This window comes from Geotrypetes seraphini, chromosome 2, assembly GCF_902459505.1.
Source record: "Geotrypetes seraphini chromosome 2, aGeoSer1.1, whole genome shotgun sequence".
NCBI lineage: Eukaryota > Metazoa > Chordata > Amphibia > Gymnophiona > Dermophiidae > Geotrypetes > Geotrypetes seraphini.
The window spans coordinates 61,415,792-61,442,178 of record NC_047085.1 but is presented as its reverse complement, the minus strand read 5'-3'; the positions used below and the strand labels follow the sequence as shown (position 1 = coordinate 61,442,178).

Sequence of the window (26,387 nt, the reverse complement as noted above, 5' to 3'; positions counted from 1 at the left end):
ACTAAAATTCCGCATGGAATAGAAGGTTGAGGGAGGATATGATTGATGTCTACAAAATTATGAGTGATGTAGAATGAGGAAGTGTGAATCAAGTTTTCACACTTTCAAAAAGTATAAAAACCAGGAGACACTCAATGAAATAACATGGGAATACTTTTAAAACAAATAGGAGGAAATTATTCTTTGAGTAAAAAAAATGTTAAGCTCTGGAACTCATTGCCAAAGGAGGTGGTTACAGCAGTTAGTGTAGCTGTGTTTAAGAAAGATTTGGACAAGTTCCTGGAGGAAAAACTCACATTCTGCTATTTAGACAGACATGAGGAAAGACATTGCTTGCTCTAGACAGGTAGCATGGCATGTTGCTACTATTTAGGTTTCTGCCAGGTACTGTGACCTGGATCAGCCACTGTTGGAAAAGGAGACTGAGCTAGATGGACCATTGATCTGACCCAGTATAGCTGTTTGTTTTTTCTTACTACCACCACTGTATGCAAATCTAGCTCATGCATATTCATTGTGTTTATCCTGAAACCTTGACTATCTGGGTGTTTCCTGAGGACTGGGTTGAGAAGCCTTGTCTAAGGGGAAAGAAAGAATATATAGATGCACATACAAAGAGAGAGAGTAAGTGATGAGAAAAAGTGGGGTAAGATATGTATTCTGAGGTAGTCAATATTTTGGGTATGTTTTGGTGTGCACGGAAGGATAGCTATTTGCAAAAAGGGGTGTTACTGCATGTGGACGGTATCTGGGTGTACTGTATATTTCGGTGACAGATCCTATAAATAGACTTTCTCCCTTCTAGTCTGAAGTTCAAGTTTTTTGCACCTCCTCCCTGTCCGATATCCATAAACTTCACCTCTTCTACCTTGGTCACCTTTTCCTCTCCTCATAGCCAGCCCCCAAACCTACTTCCACTTTCTCATGCCCTCAAAGCCTTCTTCCTCCTCTGAACTCCCACCTCATTGGCTCCCTCCCCTTCACCTTCACCTTCCCCCTTTATGATCAACAACTTCCTGCCCTCACTGTTTTCTCTCCCTTCTGAGGTCCCTTCTTCTCTCCCTCTCTTCTCCAAACCTCTGCTTGTAATCTGTTTCAAGTTGTCCTTTCCTCCATGCCATACAGTCCTTCACCCACTCCTCATAGGCAGGTACATTCTCCTCTCCTTACAGACTACCTAGTATTGCCACTGCCAATTCCAGACTTCATTCCATTCATCTAGCTGCCCCCTATGCCTGGAATAAATTAGCCATGTTTGTGCGTCAAGCTCCTTCCCTTGTTTAAAAGCAGACTGAAAACCCACTTTTTTGAAATTCTGCCCTCCAATCCAGCCCTCTGATTAACTGTTCCCCTTAACTGTATCCATGACATCCTGTTTGTCTGTCTAGCAGGGACTGTTTTTTTACTCTTTGTGACTCTATGCAGCACTATATGCGTCTGGTAGCATTATGGAAATAATTACTAGTAGTAGTACCTAGAGAGGAAAGCCTTCATTTCCCTAACTCTTCCAGATAGTGTCTTCTCAGATCATCTTACATCTCTCTCTGGCTCCTGCCCCTCCTCCTTCATGCACTCTTCTCCTAGCTCCACTTTCTCTTTCAATGTCACTTGCTAAGAATGGAGTCTTGCTGCCCCCTCTTCAAATGGCAGAATATTCCACTTGCCTCAGTCTTCGTGGATTGAAGCAGGACTCCTCTTCCTGTGCCACAAGATTAAGGATTCCTAAGGCACACAACTCACATGATTGCTGGCATTCTCTTCTTCCTATGCTGCAGTGGTTTGGGTCCCTGTGATACTCCACTCATAAAATTGCCAGCACTTTCCTCTTCTGGTGTTGCAGGAATTGGGATCCTCGTAGCACACAGTTTTTCTTCAGTCTGCACGAGTGATGAGGTCTGGCTTCCCCATCATTTCATAATCTACTGTTTTATCCTTTTCATATTTCTAAACTCAGAATTATCTGTTTGTGCATGTGCAAACAGATGGGTGCAGATGGATGGACTAGACCAAGTTAGGTGCTTTACCTTTTTGAGAACTATGATTATAAGGTGCTACTACTTTCAAGAACTGCAGAAAAATAGCCCTACTTTCCTTTGGTTTCTTCTACTTTCCTTTCTTCCATCTGTTAAGAATGTTGGTGTCTTATGCTATTATACTTTTTATCAATTAATATTATTTTTTCTCATAAATTAACCCCCCATCCCCGTTTCTCTCTTTTCAGCTATACAACATCAAGAAAACCTGCCCCTGATTGTCGCTCAGCTGCTTTCTCTTCAAGCCTCACTATAGGTCTCTAATTATGTGGCTATAGAGAAAAAGCTTAGTAAATTAGGCCCTTCATCTCTCCTCTTTCTTCAATGGTCTGCCATCTGTCCTCCCTTTCAGGACTGCCTTGCATATCTTCTCGGTATTTTCATGCTACCTCCTCTTCCTCTTACCTTTCATTGACATTCTGTCATTCTTTTTCTATTACAAAATCCTACTAATCTTGACATTATTCCATGGCTCAGCATCCTCTTATCTTTTTATGCCACAATCCACTCATTAAATCTCTTCCATTAAACTTTATGCTAAATGAACTATCCAGTAAAAAAATGAATATGCATAGTTAACTTCATCTTTGAAAAGACAACTACTCAAAAGATCAATTGCACTAATGTCCCTCATTGACAAAAAAGATGAATTCTGCTGGCCAAAGCTACAGAAATTGAGGTTATAGGTGATACAGCTTTGGTGTCAAGAGGTCAACCAATTTACTTTAATATTGCATACCTGCAAAATATGACAATCTAAAGCCTTTTCGGGATATGTTGTCATCCGAATGAAATTTGATCCACACATGGTCTTGTGAAGAGATGAAGGGTGCTGGAATTATGGAACCACATGCTCTGTATCCTTCAATATTCCTGTAGCTTCCTATTGTTAACCAGTCGGAACTGCATAGTTGTGATGTCTGAATATCAAAATCCTGAAAACTGTAAAGGCAAAAAGAGTAATAATACAAATTTGCTTACTTGTAATGGGTGCTCTCTAAATACAGCAGTTCAAACAGATAGATGATGTCAACCAAAAGCACCAACACAAACATTTTCCAGAGAAGACTTGGAAGACTTCTCTGGGCATGCATAATAGTTCTTGCAGTGTGTCTCAGTTGTGTACATAATCTAATGAGCTCAACTTTAGAAGGGAACGAGGAAGGACAAGTGAGTGAACTGTTGTCTTCTGAGAACATCCAGCACAAGTAAACTTTGCTTTCTCTGATGGCAAGCAGTTCACATCGGTCAAACAGATGGAATTCTATGGCTAAGGATTATCTTCTAATAAAGAGAAAAATAATTTGCCAAGAGGATGAAATAACTGTTTGATGGGCTTAGAATTCCATTTTATTTGTTTTTAACTTAGAAAGCTGGAATTGAGCTCTAGCCTTAAAAAACATACTAGAAAATAGACTGCCCATACATGCTGTTACATTGGAAGCCTTTAGCCAGACACTAGTGTCATGTAAACATGTGAACTAAGTCACATTGCATTTCTGTAAAGCTCTTTAATAGAGATTAACCTTAAATAGGCTACTGATAAGAGTCACATTCATAATGTTAAGGTCTTGTTATGTCCTTTCATGGTCAAACTTGTATGGGCACAAGTGAAAGATACAATCTGCTACCCAATTAGCATTCTCTTCAAAACGGCAATCCCAACTTCCTGCTTTACACACCAATGTTCTGAAAGAACTAAACAAAAGTAACTGCAGACCTATTATTAATCATCTGAAACTTGTAATTAAAATCAATGACGATATCCAAAGAGCTCCAGCTGTGATTCTGGAAATTATATAGACTAGTAAGCCTGATGTCCATGTCACGGTCTGTATCTGTAAAGTCCCATCAATAAACAATGTGATTTGTTATTCTCAAATTCAAGGACCATGTTCTTTGCTAGAAAAATAAAAGTCCTTGCTGGCCAGTTAAGTGGCTCTTTCAGCTGTCCCTTCTGAACACCTTTAGAGAATAATATTTTCTTCTAGAGGGACTGAGGATATTGGGCACTATCATGTGAGATATATATATAAAGTTTCAACCATCGTTATGAGACAGTTCAAAAATCCTAAGGGATCCGATCAAAATCGTTCCAAAATGGATTGTTGAGGCAACTACTGTATCATGATTCTAGTCAGTATTGAGACATTTGGGAACTCATTTGACTGAGAGCTTTCTCATGTATAAAATCTCGTGAATATAGCAGCCTACTTGTTCTCAGGATAACTCCAGAGTCTCTGCTCTCTTTTTAGTGGATATTTTTTTGATCATCCAGGTTCATAGAATGACTAGCATCCACATTTTCTGGAATTGTCACTAGAGTTGGTCTCTCAGAGCATTCTTAGTCTTCCATGCTCCAATGTCCTGCTCTAAACAGAGCAACTCAGTTCTTGGAGTAATGACATAAAAACATAAGAAATGTCACTGCTGGGTCAGACCAGTGGTCCATCATGCCCAGCAGTCCGCTCACGTGGCGGCCCTTTGGCCAAAGACCAGCGCCCTAACTGAGACTAGCCCTACCAGCGTACGTCCTTGTTCAGCAGGAACTTTTCTAACTTTGTCTTGAATCCTTGGAGGGTATTTTCCCCTATGAAAGACTCCGGGAGAGCGTTCCAGTTTTCCACCACTCTCTGGGTGAAGAAGAACTTCCTTACGTTTGTACAGAATCTATCCCCTTTCAACTTTAAAGGGTGCCCTCCCGTTCTCCCTACCTTGAAGAGGGTGAACAACCTGTCCTTATCTACTAAGTCTATCCCCTTCAATACCTTGAATGTTTCGATCATGTCCCCTCTCAATCTCCTCTGTTCGAGGGAGAAGAGACCCAGTTTCTCTAATCTTTCGCTGAATGGCAGCTCCTCCAACCCCTTAACCATAAGAACATAAGAACATAAGAAGTTGCCTCCACTGGGTCAGACCGAGGTCCATCTCGCCCAGCAGTCCGCTCCCGCGGCGGCCCATCAGGTCTGCGACCTGTGGAGTGGTTTCTGACCACTTCTATAACCTACCTCAAGTTATATCTGTACCCCTCTATCCCCTTATTCTCCAGGAACCTATCCAAACCCTCCTTCAACCCCTGTACAGTGTTCTGGCCTATCACATTCTCCGGAAGCGCGTTCCATGTGTCCACCACCCTCTGGGTAAAAAAGAACCTCCTAGCATTTGTTCTAAACCTGTCCCCTTTCAATTTCTCCGAGTGACCCCTAGTGCTTGTGGCTCCCCACAGCTTGAAGAATCTGTCTTTATTTACTTTCTCTATGCCCTTAAGGATTTTGAAGGTTTCTATCATGTCCCCTCTAAGTCTCCTCTTCTCCAGGGAGAACAGCCCCAGCATTTTTAACCTGTCAGCGTATGAAAAGTTTTCCATACCTGTTATCAGTTTAGTCGCCCTCCTCTGCACTCCCTCGAGTATCGCCATGTCCTTCTTGAGGTACGGCGACCAGTATTGCACACAGTACTCCAGGTGCGGGCGCACCATTGCGCGATACAGCGGCATGATGACTTCCTTCGTCCTGGTTGTGATACCCTTTTTGATGATGCCCAGCATTCTGTTTGCTTTCTTTGAGGCTGTCGCACATTGCGCCGATGGTTTCAGTGATGTGTCGACCATCACCCCCAGGTCCTTTTCAAGGGTGCTCACCCCTAGCAGTGTTCCCCCCATTTTGTAGCTGAACATCGGGTTCTTTTTCCCTATATGCATGACCTCGCATTTCTCTACGTTAAAACTCATTTGCCACTTTTTTGCCCAGTCTTCCAGTCTCGTTAGGTCTCTTTGCAGGTCTTTACAGTCTTCCGTGTTTCTAACCCTGCTGCAGAGTTTGGTGTCATCAGCAAATTTGATAACCTCACATTTTGTCCCTGCCTCCAGATTGTTGATAAATATATTGAACAGTAGAGGTCCCAGCACCGACCCCTGTGGAACTCCGCTCGTGACCCATTGCTAATCTGAGTATTGGCCTTTTACTCCAACCCTCTGTTTCCTGCCTGCCAACCAGTGTTTGATCCATCGGTAGATATCCCCTTGCACCCTGTGGTTCCACAGCTTTTTGTCTTAGTCGCTCTTCTCTGGACCCTTTCGACAAGTCAAATGCTTGACAAATGCAAATGCTTGACAAATTTCTTTGTAAGTGCTGCTGAAAAATCTACAATTGATGAATTTATCATACAATGCAGGCATTTTATCATATTTAAGTGCTGATATCTTGATAACAGCTGAGCTGTTTGTGTGTGTGTGCATTCACACACAAGCACAACCAAAAATAGGAATCAGAGGTCCAACTGTCTGCAGTAAAAAATAATCCAAAGCAAACGAAACAGAAAACTGCAGGCCTTGTACACGATGCAGGCAGACTTTATTTGTAACAAGTAAAACATTAATTAAAAACCTCTTTCTAGGCAAGGGACCCAACACGGTCCGTGTTTCGTACAATCTTCATCAGGGGTCCTATTAGATAAAAAGACAAAAGTATCAAGGGGGTAACCTTGGACAAAACAGCTCAGCAAGTCAAGTATCAACAGTCTCACAATATCAGCTCTTTCAAACAGTCCTTTCCACTTATGTTGCCCTTAACCCATGGCTAGGGAAGTAATTCAATTCTGAGCCTTCTATACTCGGAGTATAGAAGGCTCAGAATTGAATTACTTCCCTAGCCATGGGTTAAGGGCAACATAAGTGGAAAGGACTGTTTGAAAGAGCTGATATTGTGAGACTGTTGATACTTGACTTGCTGAGCTGTTTTGTCCAAGGTTACCCCCTTGATACTTTTGTCTTTTTATCTAATAGGACCCCTGATGAAGATTGTACGAAACACGGACCGTGTTGGGTCCCTTGCCTAGAAAGAGGTTTTTAATTAATGTTTTACTTGTTACAAATAAAGTCTGCCTGCATCGTGTACAAGGCCTGCAGTTTTCTGTTTCGTTTGCTTTGCATTCACACACAACACATTTGGACTTTTGTTTTGCACGTTTAAACTTTTCAGCGAGTATGAGTGTATTATATTAACTGTGTTAGGTGCCATCGACTTGTGTTCGAGTTTTAGCGACTTGATCATCATCATCAAGTTTTCATGGCAGAATATAGAAGTAGATTGCCGGGCCTTTCTTCTAAGCAGTATAAATGTGATATTCTCACATCAAACACAATCCTCAATGCTGGCCATCTACTGCTGCCCAGATGGGTGGTACATCGTTAGTCTAACATCTCCGCTGAAACCTGTCCACCTTGGGAGGCTCTACTGGTAGTGAAACTACCGATGGCATAGCATTCATAACATAACTTTTATTCTTGTATACCACCCACCCAAAGAAGATCCGGGCGGTTCATAGAAAAAAAGAACTGGACAATCAGTGATATTTACATAAAATAAGATTATACAATAGCATTAAAACAATAAGATCATACAAATTAGCATTAAAAAGCTAGTACAATTAAAACAACAATGATTATATAATAAATTTATCAAACAAATGTGTTTTCAAAACCTTTCTAAAAGCAATATACAAATGATTTTGAAAAATCAAAGGACTCAACCAGGAATTCTGTTTGCCTAATTGAAATGCAATTGTTTTGCTAAGAAATCTCTTGAAACAACATGACTTAATAATAGGATACATAAACATGAATTCATTACGAGTATTCTTAGATGTGCGAAATCTCCACTGGCACGACAAGCCCATGTACCATAACTGGAGATTATATTGACTAGGGCTCCTTTTATCAAGCAGCGGGTAGAGCCTTTTAATTTTAATTAATTTTGGGGGGCATTATTTTCACTACATTTTTTTATTTACCAACAAAAGCTATGATTCTCTGATCCATAAACATTGTGTATGATTGTTCCTTTTTATAGAAAAATATATAATTCTTTAATCTAATCAAATCTTAGATTTTTATACTGAGTCATCCCTAAAAAAACAGGGCTCAACTCGGTTTCCAACAATTTATCTAAAAGGGATAACATTAGTCCATAAAACAACATGGTTTTAAAGATTTTTTGGAAGACCTAAAGTGAAATACAAGATCTTATTTGAGAAGGTAGATCATTCCAGAATGCAGTTAATAAAAACGAAAAAGAATGAGCCATTTTACTGACTGATCTGATACAAACTCTCCATTCCCTCTTGTTAAAAGGTATGTATGAACCACAACCCAAAAAATCTTGAATGAACCACAACCCAAAAAATCTTGAAAATTTAAGGACAAAGGAATTAAAGAGTGATATTTTTGTATTATTATATTCACCTTTGTTTTGAGGATTTTTTTTACTGTGACTGTTACTGGTTGTTTTGATTATGCTAATTGATGACAGAAATTTTATGGGCCACTCTGAGGGGTATTTTCAATAGGTAGTCTAAGGGCTCCTTTTACAAAGGTGCATTAGGGCTTTAACGCGTGGAATAGTGCACGCTAAAATGCCACATGCGCTAGCCACTACCGCCTCCTCTTGAGCAGGCAGTAGTTTTTCAGCTAGCGCGCGCTAATCCGGTGCGTGCACTAAAAACGCAAGCACACCTTTGTAAAAGGAGTCCTAAGTCTGAGTTTGGATGTTTTGGGAAAAGACATCCAGAAATTCAGTAAAGAAAATGTCCATTTTCGAAACAGCAAGACTTACTTTTTTGAAAATGATATATCCAGACATTTTGGCCCTTAGTACGCCTATCTTTTAGGCCATTTTCAAATACAAAGATATCCAAATGAAAAACGCACAAAAACAAGATAGTGGGGCATCCAAGCAGGAAGCTACATACAGCTGAGCACAGCAGAGGGGCACCCTAGGGCAGTGGTTCCCAACCCTGTCCTGGAGGACCAGTAGGCCAATCGGGTTTTCAGGCTAGCCCTAATGAATATGCATGGAGCAAATTTGCATGCCTGTCACTTCCATTATATGCAAATCTCTCTCATGCAAATTCATTAGGGCTAGCCTGAAAACCCGATTGGCCTGCTGGTCCTCCAGGACAGGGTTGGGAACCACTGCTCTAGGGGATAATGCAGTGAACATCACATTAAAAAAAGTCCCAGGTACTCACGTCACTATAACCTGCTTATATTTATTTTATTTATATATTTTTTATACTGCATAATCCAAAGTTCTTGGCAGTTTACAAGAGAACACACACTAAATGGCAGATATAAGAGATAAAACCTGCTTATATTGTATAGGGCAGTGGTGGCGAACCTATGGCATGCATGCCAGAAGGGTCACTCAGAGCTCTCTGTGGGCATGCGTGCCGTAGCCCCAGAAAAGAGTTCGCCAGAGTTCATTACCCTGCCGACCCTCCAACCACGAGGCCGACATACCTTCATTCCCAACAGCAGCGGCTGCAGCACTCTGACCAGGTTGCTTCACAGCTTTCCCCGCTGGGGCCTTACCTCTGCTGCATCACTGATGATGTCATCAGTGATGTGGCACAGGAAAGGCCCAGGTGGGGAAAGCTGCGAAGCAACCTGGTCAGAGTGCAGCAGCCGCTGCTGTTTGGAACAAAGGTATTTTGGCCTCACAGTGGGAGGGTCGGCGGGGTTCTGCTGCACGGGATGGAAAGATCCTTTGCAGGGGGATGGGTTGGCGGGGTCATCGAGGTTCTGCTGCATGGGAGAATGGCTTCGTATTATCTGTCCAAGTTACTTAACTCTTATCGTTCATTTTATGCTAATGAATTTGCTCCGTTATGAGATCAAGAGTTTTTTTTATTTCAGAAATGTTAATACATCTGAAATTCAGTTTAAGCATCTGTAATTTGTTTATTTGTTAACCATTTAAAGCTCTATTTTATAGGGAAGATGTGGCATACAAGAACAATGCTTAGATTGGATCTAATAGCACAAAGAAATTGCTTTCGGGGTTCTGCTGCACGGGGGAGGGGGGGAAGAAAGGAAAGAGGAAGAATTGGGGTAGAGGAAAGGAAGGGAGAGATGATCGTTGTATACAAAAAAAATAAAAAATAAGACAACCCGAAAATAAGATCTAGTGCATTTTTTTGGACCCCAAATTAATATAAGGCAGTGTCTTATTTTTGAGGAAATACGGTACTAGAAAGCCGTGGAGCTGGGCTGCTCCCTTCCTCCTCTCCATGTGCGCCTGAGGACATTTCTCACATTACCTGCCCCTCTGCACAGAAACCCAATGCCATGTTGGCACTTTGCGATAAATAAATAGGTTTTGAGTTGCAGTTTGGGCACTCAGTCTCTAAAAGGTTCGTCATCATTGGTATAGGGAACCTTCCAAAATCTACCCAACTGTACAGTAGCCCTTTTGCCTTCAGGTATCATCTTTATGTAGGTACAGTAGATTTTGAGTAGCTTTGGAGGGTTCACCATACAAAATAAGCAGGTTATAGTGACATGTGTACCTGGGATTTTTTATGTATCATTCACTGCAGTACCCCTTAGAGTGCCCCTCTGCTGTGTAGCCATCTGAAGCTGTAATACAGGCTGGAATGTACTGGGTTTTTTCACATCTTTAGGTAGTGAGAGGGTATTGGTGACCACTGGGGGAGTAAGGGGGGTCATGTCAATCTCTCCAGTGGTCAGTTTAGGCACCTTTTTAACCCTTATTAGTTTTCAAAACAGGCCTAGCCTCAAACATCTAAATGGTGTTCTAGATGTTTTGTTAAAAGTTTGATTATCCCTGCAGAACCTCCAAGTCCTAAGCCCACCCAAAATATGTCCCCTTAAGAGTTAGGTGTACTAGAGACAAAATGACCAGAAAGACGTCTAGAAAGTCAGTTTTCGAAAATGGCCACTTGCACGTTTTGACTAGCAAGATGTCCAAGTGCCACTTTATACTGTCTTTTGGACATCTATCTTTTTGAAAATGAACCCCATATATACCATCTGACACCGCTAGGCTGCTTTGATGACTTTTCCATGGGGAAAAAATTACAGAAGAAAAATCAAAAAGAGAAATATTCTTGGAGAAAAAAGGCACTAGAAAAGAAAATGAATTAAATACAGAAAGCCAAGTCAATGTGAATCAGCAAAAGGCAAATCTGCTGCAATCACATTAAATAGCTGATGTAGCAGTTAAAACAAGAAAACTCAAACAGACACTAGAATACTTAACCAAGGACATTAAAAGGTAAAACAACAGGAAACATGTAAACCAAGAATCAAATAAACAGAGGGAGTAAACAAGAAATCCCCAAAATAGCTAAATGACATGTTTGGAGGAAAAAGTAAAACATAACTTGCAGTTGGTTTGGTAGCACATAGCAATGCCACATCACCCAATAAAATTCTCAACAGTTCTGTACTCAGGGCTGGCCCTGCAATTAGAATCTAGGTTGAGAGACTCAAGGGAAGGGGCAGCAGCGACGCAGCTCTGGCACATGAAGCAGACTTCTCCCTAGGGGATGGGTCTGGCACTTTTCCCACCTCTCTCACTGTGTGAGCCCTGCAAGTACCGTCCTGACTGTCTTGTCCCACCTCCAGGGCAAACGGTGTGAGGGGGGGGGGAGGGAGGAGAAGAAGACTAACACCAGTATAGGCCTGTGCTTACATGGCTTGTGTAGTGTTCTATCTTTTTAAAGTTCAGGGATGGTATAGGAGGTAATGGGAGATGTTAGAAGAAGGTTGAGGGTAGGAAAGGGGAGATGAGATGCTGGCCCCCCATGCATGGGGAAGAGATGGGAAAGGAAGATCTTGAATTATTGTACGAGGGGGGGAGGGAGTAGTAGGGCCATGAGCCACTCCTAGGAGGAGGCACATAGAAATACTAAGTAAATTTTCAGCTATCTGATACACTTGGGCCAGTCCCGTCTCTAGTTTTTCTCCAAACCAAATAACCACATGAAAGATTCCCACTAAGTCTGTTATGAGAAAAGGTTTTTTTTTCTGTATAAGCTTTTTAACTGTAGAACTGCAATATCTTGTTGAGTAAAATATATATCGTAGCTTGCCACAGATGAACAGTAAGCTTTTAAATGAGTACAGCCACATGTAACAATTTTGCAAAGAGTATTTTAAAAATATCTTTAAAAGTCAATTTATCTGTCTCAGAAGTTCAAAGTTAGTCATAAAAATATAATATGAATATGTATAGAATACATAGAATTTCCAACTATTTTTATGTTATTTGAATAATGTTGGATGTGGATTTTATGTCACACTTTTTTAAAGACTAAGCAAAATTGCTGATTGTTACTAGTTTAAATTCTAAATAGAAAGATCAAGACAACAAAACTTCTCTAGATGGTTATATTTTTATAACAAAATTACCTTATAGTAATTATTTCCCCTAGATTTGCTCTGATGTACCAACTGCAGTTAGTTCTAGCAGGATATTCAACAGGCCATCCTGGGCTTGTGATTATCCCACTTTGAGCCCTAATTTGTTCAGGAATTCCTCCACAAGCTGAAAGATATTGAAAAGCAATCCAATTATATCTTAATATCACCAGGACAAATGTTTTCCAATTTATATGATATTAAAAACATGCACTAAAATGACAAATATCAATGTCTAAAACAAAGAATAATCTCAATATACAGAAAAAGTAAAAAAGAAAAATCTAACTAAATAGACCTAACCAGCCCGCTGTTATTCCTTCACACACTACCAATATACCCAGGCTATCAGCCAAAGTATGACAGCTTTTATCCAGGTTATATTTTGTCATATTTCTCCTTTGTATGCTACCACTTTATATCTTTTAGTATGGTTGGTATATTTTTCAACATGTAAGAGCCTTCACTTATTTCTACATGACTCTTCTCAAAGTCTAATCAAAAGGCTTTGTAATAATCTAAATAATCGTGAACAGAAAGCATGTTGGTTGCTCAAGCATCTGGTCTCTTCAGTCCCTCACGTAGCCTGCCAGATAGATCAGATACATTAGTGACTGAATTTCTGTTAAGATTTCAAACATTTCATATTACTCACTTGAATGGCAGCTCCTTTTGAATTCTATTGCTTCTGACAACTTTTTGTAATGTTTCTTGCTCCGTTTCATTATTTTCAAATATAATAAAAGAAATCTAAACAGCCATTCTGGCAGTTTCATCAAAATCTTTTGAGGACATTTTTAAATACATGTGTCACTAGATTGTGTCTGTATGCATGTTTACATATTTTGCAACTAAGGGGCAGAGATGTTCAGAAGAATGCCGTTTGAAAAAGGCTAGTTGTAGCCAGTGTTGCTTGTGAGTTAGTTCAGCCTCCAACGCACAAAGGGTTCTTTGTAGCTTTACTGACCACGGCAGCAGCTACCAAGAATCATTTGCAAATGCATTACAAGGAACTCATTAGTATTAAAATTAGTAATCTGTGTAATGCACAGCTAGGAACACCAACCTTCTAGCATGCAAACTTAAAATTAGTAATCTGTGTAATGCACAGCTAGGAACACCAACCTTCTAGCATGCAAACTTTTCTAGCAGGTAAGAACTATCAGTAGCATGAGGATAGAAACATTTTAACTGAATTTTAAACATTTACTTGAATTGTAAGAGTTAGTGGCCAAGTGTTTTGTGTATATGTGTGTCCCATGCCTTACAACCACATCTAAAATCACAATGGAACACACAAAATAAGACCTCACAAACTCACCATAGCAAAGAGGCTTCAGCTGCAGGTTTTACCCTTGGCTGCTACTTGTTCAGAGTTTTGGCGATCATGGCTCTGCTCTCTATTGGGCCTGCGCACAAGAGCTGTGCATACTGCTCAGCTCTTGTGCACAGGCATTAGGCAAGTTCCTCCCCCTTTTACTGCTGATCCTCAACACAAACACTTAATTTGCATGCCATTTGTGTTTAGCATCACCTGGTAAAACTAATTGCTCTGTAACCCAGTGTTTTGCAATGGTTTGAGAGTTCTGTGCATCAGCCCCTAAGAGTTCTTTATACTATTTGAAGTCTGTTATTGTGTAAGAATTTCTGTTTTATTCAGGTTTTTCTGGCCATTTTGTTATTTTGACAGTATCCATTAATAATGTGCTCTTTTGCAAATATGCACTATGTAGAAAGAAGGGTAAACATTTTTCCTGGAAAGACACACATGTACATACAACTTTGCACATAAGAAATGTCAACAACATATCCTATTTCATTGCAAACAGTCCATCCCTATTAAATATCTTTTAAGTATCTCAATGTCTCCTGTATAGCAAATATGCTATATTTAAATCCTTAAGTCCCATAAAGCTTTTGTAAATCTGTGAACCATCCCAACCTGTTTGTATCTTTTTGCAATTATAGCCTCTAAAACTGGACAATATTCTAGGTGAGGTCTCGCCAATAAATTGTACAACTACATAATCATTTTTTTTCCCTACTATTTAAACCTAGCATCCCTCTGACTCTGGTCGGTTTTACTATATTGAAATGCAGGCTATAATTATACTGAGGTCTCTCTTCCTTTCTTGACTTCAATATATCACCCACTCCTTATTGCACAGTGTTCCCTCATATTTCTGCATCCTAAATGCATAACTGTATTTTAGTACTAAATTATTTTTCGCTCCATAAGACGCATCTGACCATAAGACACACCCTAGATTTAGAGGAGAAAAACAAAAAAAAAAAGAATTCTAAACCAAATTCTCACTGTCAGGCTCTGCACCCTGTCCCTCCTCTGGTGGTCTAGTGGCTGGCAGGCAGGGGGGGGGACAGGGCACAGGGCAGGCAGGCCAGGCCAGAGCAGGCAAGCAAGAACAGGGTGGACAGGCAGGCAGGCTGGCGCTGGCCTCTCCCCCCCTCCCCTCTCCCCCAATTTTTAATTTGGCAGGCCCAGGCCATCTCCATTACTTTTAAAAAAAAAATTCTGGCGCCCTCCCTCGCAGGACACAGCTGCCTCTCTAGCGGCAGAGCGGCGCAGCTGATTCTCTTCTCTAGCGGCAGAGGTACACAAGGCTGCTTGCCCAGTCTCGCGCCGCTTCCCGCGAGAACTCAGTTGTAATGGGTATGGAAAAAAAATCTCCGATTTCCTTGAGGGTGTATTCCACCATGGGTGTAGGTGCTTCATGGGCGGGATTTTGGGTGAAGAAATTTGTAGGACAGCAAGCTGAGCCACCCTTCATACCTTTACAAAGTTCTACAGGGTTGATGTAGCGATTTGCCAGGACACAGCTTTTGAGTGTTGGTAGCAGGCTGAAGAAAATTGCCATATGAATCCATTTGGAAATGGTAGCTTTTGAAGTCTGTCTCCCTCACTGGATAGGATTCGTCAAGATAAAAAGATGATCAGAAAAACAAAACTCATTCTTTACTTTGAGATACCAAAGAAGAACTCTCTGAATGTCCAACATCTTCAATCTTTTGCCCTCTTTCTTGGAACCAGTGGGACTGAATGCGGGCAGATGGACCTCTTCATTAACATGGAAGGTCGAAACTACTTTCAGCAAGGCACTGTCCACAATGATATCCCCACTTCAGAAAATCAGAGGACTGGTTCCCTACAGGACAAAGCCTGTAGTTCTGAAAAGCACAGTTACTTACCGTAACAGTTGTTATCCAGGGACAACAGGCAGATATTCTCAACATGTGGGCGACATCATCCACGGAGCCCCGTAGCGGACAGCCTCACAAGCAGACTTGCTTGTAGAACTTTAAAAATTATGCGAGTGCTGCACCGCTTATGTGTGAGTGCCCTCCCGCTGAGCTAGGTCATGTGTCTCCTCTGAGGTACCTCAGTTCAGATAGCTAGCTAAGAAGCCAACCAGGGGAGGTGGGTGAGTTGTGAGAATATCTGCCTGCTGTCCCTGGATAACAACTGTTACGGTAAGTAACTGTGCTTTATCCCAGGACAAGCAGGCAGCATATTCTCAACATGTGGGTGACCTCCAAGCTAAGCAGAATGGGATGGTGGGAAAGTTGGCAATTTAGGAGAATGTTGCAAAACTGCCTGGCCAAAATGGCCATCCCGTCTGGAGAAAGTATCCAGACAATAACACTGCACAACAAAGTTTTTGCTTCCTGAACACTGCTGGGTGTTTCTTATAGAATTTTGGGTGCTGATCATGAATATTACATCAAAAATTACCCATCACGTACCATTTCAGAGAAATCTTCAATTTTGTCGTGATTTTTTCTTATATTTGGATGCAAACAATTTTTTCTCCCATAAGTGTCTTATCAACAACGGTTTGTGCCGCCTGGGTATGTCCATGCATAAAATCTAGCCAGGTTGGAAGCTGTTTTATGGAAGATGACATCCTGGGCATGTCTGGGCAGGTCTGAACGAGCTTGCGCTGTCTCACCATGCTATAATGGTGGCTTCCATACACCGATCCTGCTCATTTGGTTAATATAGATAGTCCGTGTGTGTATATAGTATCAGTATAGTAAAGTATAGTAGTATAGTAGCTGTAGCAATATAACAGTAAGTAAGCTTGATGCTATAGACGTTTTGGTGTCGGGCAATATGTCTCGTCGGTGTCGTAACAGCCGCGACACATTCTGCTATATCTGTGGGGAATATACACTTACGCCTCAGAGACGTTCGATGACTGCCCTTGTAAAGAAAGCCTATCATCTGTATTTTGGCTGCAAAATAGGTGATCAAGACAAGCAATGGGCGCCTCACATTTGCTGTGCGACATGTGCTGTTAGTCTGAGAGCCTGGCTCAGAGGTACTCGAAAGACGATGCCATTTGCTGTTCCGATGATATGGCGAGAACAGAAAGACCATGTGACGGACTGTTATTTCTGTTTGACTAATGTGTCTGGTTTCTCTGCCAAAAACAAGAAGTCAATTGAATATCCTAATCTGCCTTCAGCAATGAGACCCATGCCACATGATGACAGTCTTCCAGTTCCGAAACCACCAGAGGATTGGACCTTAGACGAACCAGATGAAGAAACTGCAGTGCAGGGTTCTAACAGTGACATTGACCCGGATTTTGAACCATCCTCATCAGGCGATCCACATCTGATAACACAGTCCGAATTGAACGATTTGGTCAGAGATTTGGGTCTGTCAAAAGCAAAAGCTGAGCTGCTAGGTTCGAGACTGCAGGAATGGTGTTTGCTATCACCAGGTACGAAAATTTCTGTGTTTCGAGACCGGCATCATGATATAACCAAATTTTTTGCACAAGTCGACAGTCTCTGTTTCTGTTGTGACATTGAAGGATTGTTCTCGGTCTTTGGTTGTGATCACAACCCGGAAGAGTGGCGTCTTTTCATTGATTCGTCAATGTTAAGCCTGAAAGCTGTTCTGTTGCACAATGGCAACGTTTATCCTTCAGTACCTGTTGGCTATGCAGCACATATGAAAGAAACATATGAGAATATGGAAATGTTACTAAAGTATGTCCAGTATACCAGGTATAACTGGAATATCTGTGGAGACCTCAAAGTCGTTGCTCTGTTACTAGGACTGCAGCTTGGCTATACAAAGTACTGCTGTTTCATCTGCGAATGGGACAGCCGAGACAGAGAGTCGCACTATTCTAGAAAGAACTGGCCACTCCGTAAAAAGTTAGTTCCAGGACAGAAAAATGTAGCACATGAATCGCTTGTTGACCCGACAAAGATATTTTTGCCTCCTCTTCACATTAAACTGGGACTCATGAAGAATTTTGTGAAAGCAATGAACAAGGAAGGGGAAGGTTTTCGTTATTTAAGACAGATGTTCCCAAGAATAACTGATGCCAAGATCAAAGAGGGTATTTTTGTTGGCCCCCAGATCAGACATGTTATGAGTGACAAGCGATTTGAAGATCTGTTAGTTGGGCCGGAAAAAATTGGCTGGAAAGCCTTGAAAGACGTTGTTGACAATTTTCTGGGCAATTACAGAGCCCCAAACTACATTCAGCTGGTAGACAAACTTCTCAAAGCATACAAGAGAATGAAGTGCAATATGTCACTCAAGATTCATTTCCTCCATTCACACTTGGACTTCTTCCCCGAAAATCTCGGTGCTGTGAGTGACGAGCACGGTGAAAGGTTTCATCAAGACATAGCTACGATGGAGAAACGATACCAGGGCAATTGGAATCCGTCAATGCTTGCCGACTATTGTTGGATGCTACAACGTGATGCACCAGACACTGAATATAAAAGAAACTCGGGAGCAAAACACTTTTAATTCTGTTTCATTTAGTCGCTTGTGCGAAACGTAAACTTGACTATATATTTTATTGTCAGTAAACATAAAAATGTCTATTTCTCATAGTTCTTACGTGATGCAGTAAAACCAAAACCATATTTGAGCATACCAAGTTGGTACCTGTCATAATCACCAAAAACTTTTCAGGAATCAAGACTTAACCAAAAAATTGTTGTGCAGTGTAATGAGAGGTGAAGGTATGAACCGAGGACCAAGTGGTAGTCTTGCAGATTTCTTCAATAGGAGTTGATCTGAGGAAAGCTACAGACGCCACCATTGCTCTAACTTTATAGCCTGTGACTTGACCCTGCAGAGGGAGACCAGCCTGAGCATAGCAGAAAGAGATGCAAGCAGCCATCCAGTTGGAGATGGTTCGCTTGGAAACAGGATGCCACAACTTATTCGGATCGAAGGAGATGAAAAGTTGAAGAGCAGTTCTGTGAGGTCGAGTGTGTTGCAAGTAGAAAGCCAAGGCACGTTTACAATCCAGAGTATGAAGCGCTATTTCTCCAGGATGAGAATGAGGCTTTGGAAAAAAACGCTGGAAGAACGATGGATTGATTGAGATGAAATTCTGAAACCACTTTAGGCAAGAATTTTGGATAAGTACAGAGGACCATCTTGTCATGATGGAATACTGTAAAAGGTGGATCTGCCACTAAAGCTTGTAGCTCACTGACACATCTAGTAGAGGTGAGCGCAATGAGAAACACCACTTTCCAAGTGAGATATTTCAAATAAGCCAAATCTATTGGTTCGAATGGAGGCTTCATCAATTGAGTAAGAACAAGATTGAGATCCCAAACAACTGAAGGTGGCTTGATATTGAAAAGTCCTTTCATAAATCTGGAAAAAAACAAGATGAGCAGAGAGGGGTTTCCCTTAAATAGGCTGATGAAAAGCAGCAATGGCACTTAGGTGGACTCTAATAGATGTGGATTTGAGGCCAGAGCAAGATAAGCACAGCAGGTAATCCAAAACAAATGACAAGGAAGTAGATTGTGGCTCTTTGTGATGAGTAGTACCCAAAGTAGAAAATCTAGTCCATTTCTGGGTGTAACACTGCCTAGTGGACAGCTTCCTGGAAGCCTCTAAGAATGTCCTGTACAGATTGAAAGAACTGTAGAGTGGCAGTTAGGTTGAGAGGTACCAAGCTGTTAAGTGTAGAGACTGCAGGTTGGGATGGAACAGAGACCCTTGACTCTGTGTAAGCAGAGAGGGAAATACTTGTAAAAGTAGAGGCTCCCTGGTACTGAGTCGATGTAGAAGGGAGTACCATGGTTGTCTGGGCCACCGAGGATTATCAGAATCATGGTGGCATGTTCCTTCTTGAGTTTGACATGAGTCTCAAGAAACAGAGGGAATGGAGGGAACGCACAGAGAAACTGATTCGTCCATTCTAGAAGGAAAGCATCTGCCTCGAGGCGGTGAGGAGAGTATATCCTGAAGCAGAACTGAGGCAGTTTGTTGTTGTGTGGAGACGCAAAGAGGTCTATCTGAAGAATTTCCCACTGAGCAAAAATGTGATGTAGAGGCGAAGAATTGAGTGTCCATTTGTAAGGTTGTAGAAGACGACTCAATTTGTCTGCCAGTTTTGCTGCCCTTGAATGTAGACAACTCTGAGGAAGATAATTGTGAAGGATTTCCCAATTCCAAAGCTTCAGAGCTTCTTGACAAAGAGGAAGCAATCCCGTTTCTCCCTGCTTGTTGACATAATACATGGCGACTTGGTTGAGGACTACCTGGTCATGAAGAAGATGCTGGAAAGCTTTGAGAGCGTTGAAGATCGCTCTGAGTTCCAACAGATTGATGTGACACTGATGATCCTTGCTGGACCAATGGCCTTGAGTATGGAGACCATCCCAAGCATAGGTTGAAGAATCTGTTGTGAGGATCTTCCGATGAGGGGGGCGTGTGGAATAGCAAACCTCTGGAAAGATTGGAAAAGAGCATCCACCAGTGGAGAGACTGTCTCAACGAAGGAGTTACTGTAATGAGTTGAGAGAGTGGATTGCAAGCTTGCTGCCACTGAGATGCCAGGGTCCACTGAGGATTTCAGAGGTGAAGTCTGGCAAAAGGAGTCACGTGAACTGTAGAGGCCATGTGACCGAGAACAACCATCATTTGTCTTGCAGAGATTGACATGAGGGAAGACACTGGTTGGCATGAGAGCATCCTGGCGTGATTGAGGCAGGAATACTCCGAGTTGAACAGTGTCCAGTATGGCTCCAATAAACTAGAGTTTGGGAGGGATGTAACTTGAGACTTTGGAAAATTGATTTCGAACCCCAGACATTGGAGAAACGTAATAGTCCGTTGGGTCGCTACAATAACTTCCTGTTGAGATGACACTTTGATGAGCCAGTCACCTAGGTATGGAAAGACTTGAAGGCACTGCGTCCGCAGGGCTTCAGCTACCACTACCAGGCACTCCATGAAGACCCTGGGAGATGAGTTGAGTCCGAAAAGAAGAACTCTGAATTGAAGATGGAGATTCCCCACCCAAAATCTCAGGAATCTGCGAGAGGCTGGATGAATTGGGATACGAGTATAAGCCTCCTTGAGATTCAGAGAGCATAACCAATCCCCTTGATCCATCAGGGGGTACAGTCTTGGAAGAGAGATCATCCAAAACTTTTATTTGACAAGAAATTTGTTGAGGGCTCTGAGGTCCAGAATAGGTCGCAAATCCCGTCTTCTTTGAGACTAGAAAATAACAGGAATAAATACCCATGTCTCGCCCGTGTCTCGTTGATTCAAGGGAACCTCCTCGACAGCTCGAAGGCGAAGAAGAGCCTGAGCCTCCTGAAGAAGGGAAGTTACGACATGCTGGAAGGAAACTCTCTTGGGAGGGAGATCTGGTGGCACTTGAAGGAACTGAAGTGAGTAACCTTCACGAATGATGGTGAGAACCCAGAGGTCTGAGATAATCTGCTCCCACTGTTGGTAAAAGTGATGGCGCCGACCTCCAATGGGTAGGAGAGAAGTCTGATGGATACAGGTGGACATTATGCTCAGATTTAGATTGTCAAAACCGGTGCCGGCTTAGCTGCAGCAGGCGTCTTGAGGATTTTGTTGACGCTGTTGCTGCTGTTGTCTTCTAGGCGGAGGCCTGGAAAAAGCCGGAGTAGACTTTTGAGGGTAACGACGTGGAGGCGGCTTGTAAGGTTTAGAAGCTGGGGTTTTAGCCTTGGGCCGAACCAAAGAGGCAAACGACCGCTCGTGTTCAGACGTTTGGTGGTAGACTCGATGGAATTATCAAAAAGCTCATTACCTTGGCAAGGTAAATTAACTAGAAGGTCTTGTAAGTTGGGATCCATGTCCACAATGCGTAGCCAAGCCAGACATCGCATTGTCACAGCAAAGGCAGTTACCCTAGAGCAGTGATTCCCAACCCTGTCCTGGAGGAACACCAGGCCAATCGGATTTTCAGGCTAGCCCTAATGAATATGCATGAGAGAGATTTGCATATGATGGAAGTGATAGGCATGCAAATTTGCTTCATGCATATTCATTAGGGCTAGCCTGAAAACCCAATTGGCCTGGTGTTCCTCCAGGACAGGGTTGGGAACCACTGCCCTAGAGGACATCTCAAAAGCATCATAAGTGGCTTGGAGTATGAAAGACGTATTTGAGAAAGGGTCTGCTGAAGTTGTTGAAACGCCAAGTCAGGAAAAAAGTAAGGCATGGTTTTAATGCAGTACTTCAAATAAGAAATAAAAATGAAGTTGTAATTCAGGATTCTATTTGCTATCATGGAATTTTAATAAAGATGGCGTCCAAATTTATCCATGGTGCATGGAGGTACTGCAGCATATACCTTTGTGGGATTAGAATTTTTAAGAGATGATTCCACCACCAAGGATTGGTGAGACAATTGCAGCTTCTCAAATCCCTTACAAGGAACTGTACGGTACCGAGCCGGGATTGAATAAGGAGGCTCGAGATTCCTGAGAAATGTTTGTTTCAACACAGGATTCAATTGGGAAGTCTCATGGTGTCCTTTGAGATAACTCCATTTCGGCCAAATATTCAGGAGTATACTGAGATTCAGACTGAAGATCAATCTGAAGAGCCTTACTTTTATCAAAGATGAATCTTGAAAAAGATGTAGATTTTGAAGCCGAAGACTCCTCAGGAGGCGAAGTGGAGCGAGACCAAGGTGCCGCTGAGTAAGATAGAGTAGCCTTTCTGGAGTATTCAGAAGGCATGTCTGTATCCAACATAAGAGTGACAGAAGAAGCTCTGCTGTGTGATATAGGCGGAGTCAGAGAGTGCTTACATTTCAGAAGCCTTGACGGAGACATCCCAGGAGTATGAGGAATTGAGAGCATCGACTCATGCCTTGTAGAGACAGGCAAAGGAGGATCTCGAAGTGGAGCACAAGCGTTGAAGGCTTAGTCTCTTAGTGTCTCTCTCTCTATATATATCTATATATATAAGTGTTTAAGCCCGTTACATTAACGGGTGCTAGAATATATGCCTGTCTGTCTTCTTTATTTATGTCTCTCTCCCTGCTCCTGTCTCTTTCTTCCTTTCTTTCTGTCTCTCTCCCTCCTGCTATTTTTTACTCTCTCTCTCTCTCTCTCTCTCTCTCCCTGGCACCCTTTGTCTGTCTGTCTTTCTTTCTGTCTGTCTCTCTCCCTGGCCTCCTTTGTCACTTTCCTCCCCCCCCACCCCCCACTTTCCTTTGCAGAAGCAGCAGTGATATTTCCCTTCCCCTCCAGGTCCCTGTGAAGTAGTAGCAGCATTTTCCCCCACCCCCCCATTCCCTTCTCTCCCCCCCCCCCCACTTTCCTATGCAGAAGCAGCAGCGGTATTTCCCTTCCCCTCCAGGTCCCTGTGAAGTAGTAGCAGCATCTTCCCCCACCCCCATTCCCTTCTCCTCCCCCCCCCCCACTTTCCTTTGCAGAAGCAGCAGTGGTATTTCCCTTCCCCTCCAGGTCCCTGTGAAGTAGTAGCAGCATTTCCCCCCACCCCCCATTCCCTTCTCTCCCCCCCTACTTTCCTTTGCAGAAGCAGCAGTGATATTTCCCTTCCCCTCCAGGTCCCTGTGAAGCAATTCCCTTCTCTTACTTGAGCTGTCCTGCTCCGTTCGGCCCCTCCCCCTTCCCTTCCCGCGGGCTGGCCTGCTGCGGCCGAAGGTTTTTGCTTTAAGCTTTAAAAGTGCCGGCGGAGGCTCCTCTCACGCTGCTGATCCTCCTGTAAAGAGCAGCCTGCGATGGTGGCCAGCTTTAGCGAACCTTGCAGGCCGCTCTCCAGCCTCGGTAGTACGTTCCCTCTGACACACGGGATCGTGTCAGAGGGAACGTGTTACTGAGGCTAGAGAGCGGCCTGCGAGGTTCGCTAAAGCCAGCCACCATCGCAGGCTGCTCTTTACAGGAGGATCAGCAGCAGTGGCGGCAGCGAGTGAGGGCCGAGGTGTGTTCCCTGCCGAGGACACGGGCAGGGAGAGAGCTTGCCTGGCTTCCAGGGTGAGTGAGGGCGGGAGGAGGGGAGTGGCCAGAATGTTCCCTGCCGCTGTGTTGGCTGCCACGGAACACACACCACAGCGGCAGGCAACACGAAATCCTAAGTGCGCATGTGCGCTTTGTCTTTTATTATATAGGAGATATATATATATATATATATATATATATATATATATATATAAAATGAATGGAAAAAATGGTGTTACAATTACTATTATTCTGGGGCGGGGTCTGGGGCGGAGATAATAATTATTTTATTTCCGCCGGTCCATATGTGTCAAAAGGTTTAAATTGCACTAGAGTTCTTCGATTGGTGAAAGGTTTTAGACTGACCACTCCCTCACCCTCTATGGCTCATAGGGCAGTTACCAGAAACAGGGCCTTCATCTCTTTAGCTCCCTCTCTATGGAATAACCTTCCTTTAGACATCTGAAGTGAGATTAATTTAAAAAAATTTAAGGTAAAATTAAAAACTTTCTACTTCAACCAGGCTTTTGAGGGATTTTTCCTTCTCCTTATTTTGAAACAAAACTACAGTGGAACCTCGGTTTGCGAGTAACCCGGTTTGCGAGTGTTTTGCAAGACGAGCAAAACACTCAGCAAACTTTTGCCTCGCAAACCGAGCATGTTCTGGTGTACGAGCACCTCCCCCGCTCTAACCGGCATCGCACCCCCCGAATCGGCATTGCAACCCTCCCCCCCCCACGAACGCCGCCCCACGAGAACCGCAAAGCACCCCCGTGCTGAAAGCGGCATCCGCCCGCCCTTCCTCCCAAGCACGGTCCTTACCCCTTCTGCTCGTTGTAAGGGTGAATGCGAGCTCCCGCCTCTTGCCTGGGCTGGGCCTTGAGCATGCGCAGATGCTCAAGGCCCAGCCCAGGCAAGAGGCGGGAGCTTGCATTCACCCTTAAAACGAGCAGAAGGGGTAAGGACCGTGCTTGGGAGGAAGGGTGGGCGGATGCCGCTTTCAGCACAGGGGTGCTTTGCGGTTCTCGCGGGGGGGCATTCGCGGGGGGGGGGGGAGGGTTGCAATGCCGGTTCGAGCGGGGGGAGGGGGTGATGGAGCAGCGCCGGTAGCCTCGGGGGGGGGGGGGGGTTGGTGGAACGAATTGTTCAAGTTTCCATTATCTTCTATGGGGAAAGTTGCTTTGATATACGAGTGTTTTGGTTTAAGAGCATGCTTCTGGAACGAATTATGCTCTTAAACCAAGGTACCACTGAACTTTGACAATTTAAAGTCTCTACTGGGTTTTCTGTGCAGATTTTTTACATTGTGATTGATTTGACATTGTAATTACTCTATCTTCTGTGTCTATCTTCTCTGTCCTATATAATTTATGGAGTTCCTTTCCATTTTCTATATATTCATTTATCTGTAAATAGCTTAGATCAGTCAATGCTAGAGCAGTATATCAAATTCAAAATAAACATACACAAACATTTAAAAACCCAATAATAATAATAAAGAGAACTCAAAGCAGAACATCTACTTTCTCAGCTTACTTGCATAAGGAAAAACTGAGGGGCTACAGAAAAGCCCACTGAGATAGGAGGTGGAGCCAAAAAAAAAAGATAGACACCTTCTGCAAGACAAACTCATGGTTTGAGGGTAGACTACCCACTAGTTCAAGACTGATGTGCCTCTTGCACTAGAAATGGGTTAAGTGAAGCGATAATTGATCATGCCATTAAAAAAACCAAAAAATTTACAACAAATTTTTAAAAAATTAGGTGCCACTACGCACCCTCCAGGACCGCGAGTCCATGGCACCTAGTGACACCGAAGCTCAGACATGGATGTGTGTTAGGAACGGCACTGGATTTGGTGTCACTAGGTACCACTGGCTGTGATGCTACAAGGACCCCAAGTGCTGTAAATGTAGGCTTGTAAATCCCTGGCCTACATTTCCAGCGCCTAGGGTCCTTACTAGCTGTGATTCTGTAAGCAGCGCCTGTCCATAATTGACACAAGGCAGGCACTACTTTTCTAAGTGCCTATTTTTCTAGGTGTATGCAGCATCAGGAACCACATACAGAATCAGCCCCTCGGTTCTTTTCCAAAGCAAGCTCAAAATCTACAATGGTTGTGATTACTACTACCTTTGCTGTCAAACTCTGAATAATTCACTATTATCTCAGAGAATAAATGTGTTGCAATCTAGGAAAAGTTACCAAGTCTTAGTGCATGCTTACTTGAGAAACGAGGCAACAACATCAGTTGGGTTCTATTTATAATTAAAAGTTTTGTTAATTGAAACATATCTCTGGCAAATGAAATGATAGAAAGATGTGATTTGTTGCATTTGAATCAGCATCTTCTTGATTACTTAGCCAGCTGAATAAAACTCATTCCCTTTTCTTGGATTATGACACAAATATATCTGGCCAACAGAACTGGGATGAATTATTCATCCCAGTTCTGTTGGCATGTACACTTTTGTGGGTGTTATTGTGCTGTGCTTCTTATGTGTTCTGTTTCATCACTGAATTGTTCAGTCCTCTTACTTTGTTAACCGCCTAGAACTTTTAGGGTGTTGGCAGTATAGAAAAAAATAAAGTTATTATTTTTGGCTCGGATTCTGTAAACTGTGTCCTGATTGTAGGCAGCTGTAGGCATTCTACAGCTGTCTAACCAGCCAATCAGGACACAAGTTTTTTAAAAAAATGCTGATAAGCGCGTTCCAAGTATTTGTATCATTTAATGGGTTGGGGGGAGGGTAAGGGGAGGTCCCTGAATGTGCATGGGTTATTATCTAAATAGTAGCGTGAATAGAGAACTATTAATAATTTAACATGTATATGAAATTATTTTCATTAAACGTCAATGGTCTTAATCACCC

The 26,387-nt window shown here is 42.7% G+C and overlaps 1 protein-coding gene across 2 annotated transcripts in view; it reads right to left on the bottom strand.

Annotated features, from left to right (window-relative positions):
- LRP12 (LDL receptor related protein 12) overlaps positions 1–26,387 on the bottom strand; it is a 111,201-nt gene that overhangs the window by 51,093 nt on the left and 33,721 nt on the right. Inside the window, exons 3-4 of one of the 2 annotated variants that reach the window (XM_033933785.1) lie at positions 12,247–12,382; positions 2,773–2,975 (exon numbers count right to left, since the gene is read on the bottom strand). The exons of the other annotated variant lie outside the window; for it this stretch is intronic. Coding sequence (XP_033789676.1) covers positions 2,773–2,975; positions 12,247–12,382 — 339 coding nt within the window. The remainder of the gene's footprint in view (positions 1–2,772; positions 2,976–12,246; positions 12,383–26,387) is intronic. 2 annotated transcript variants of the gene reach the window in all.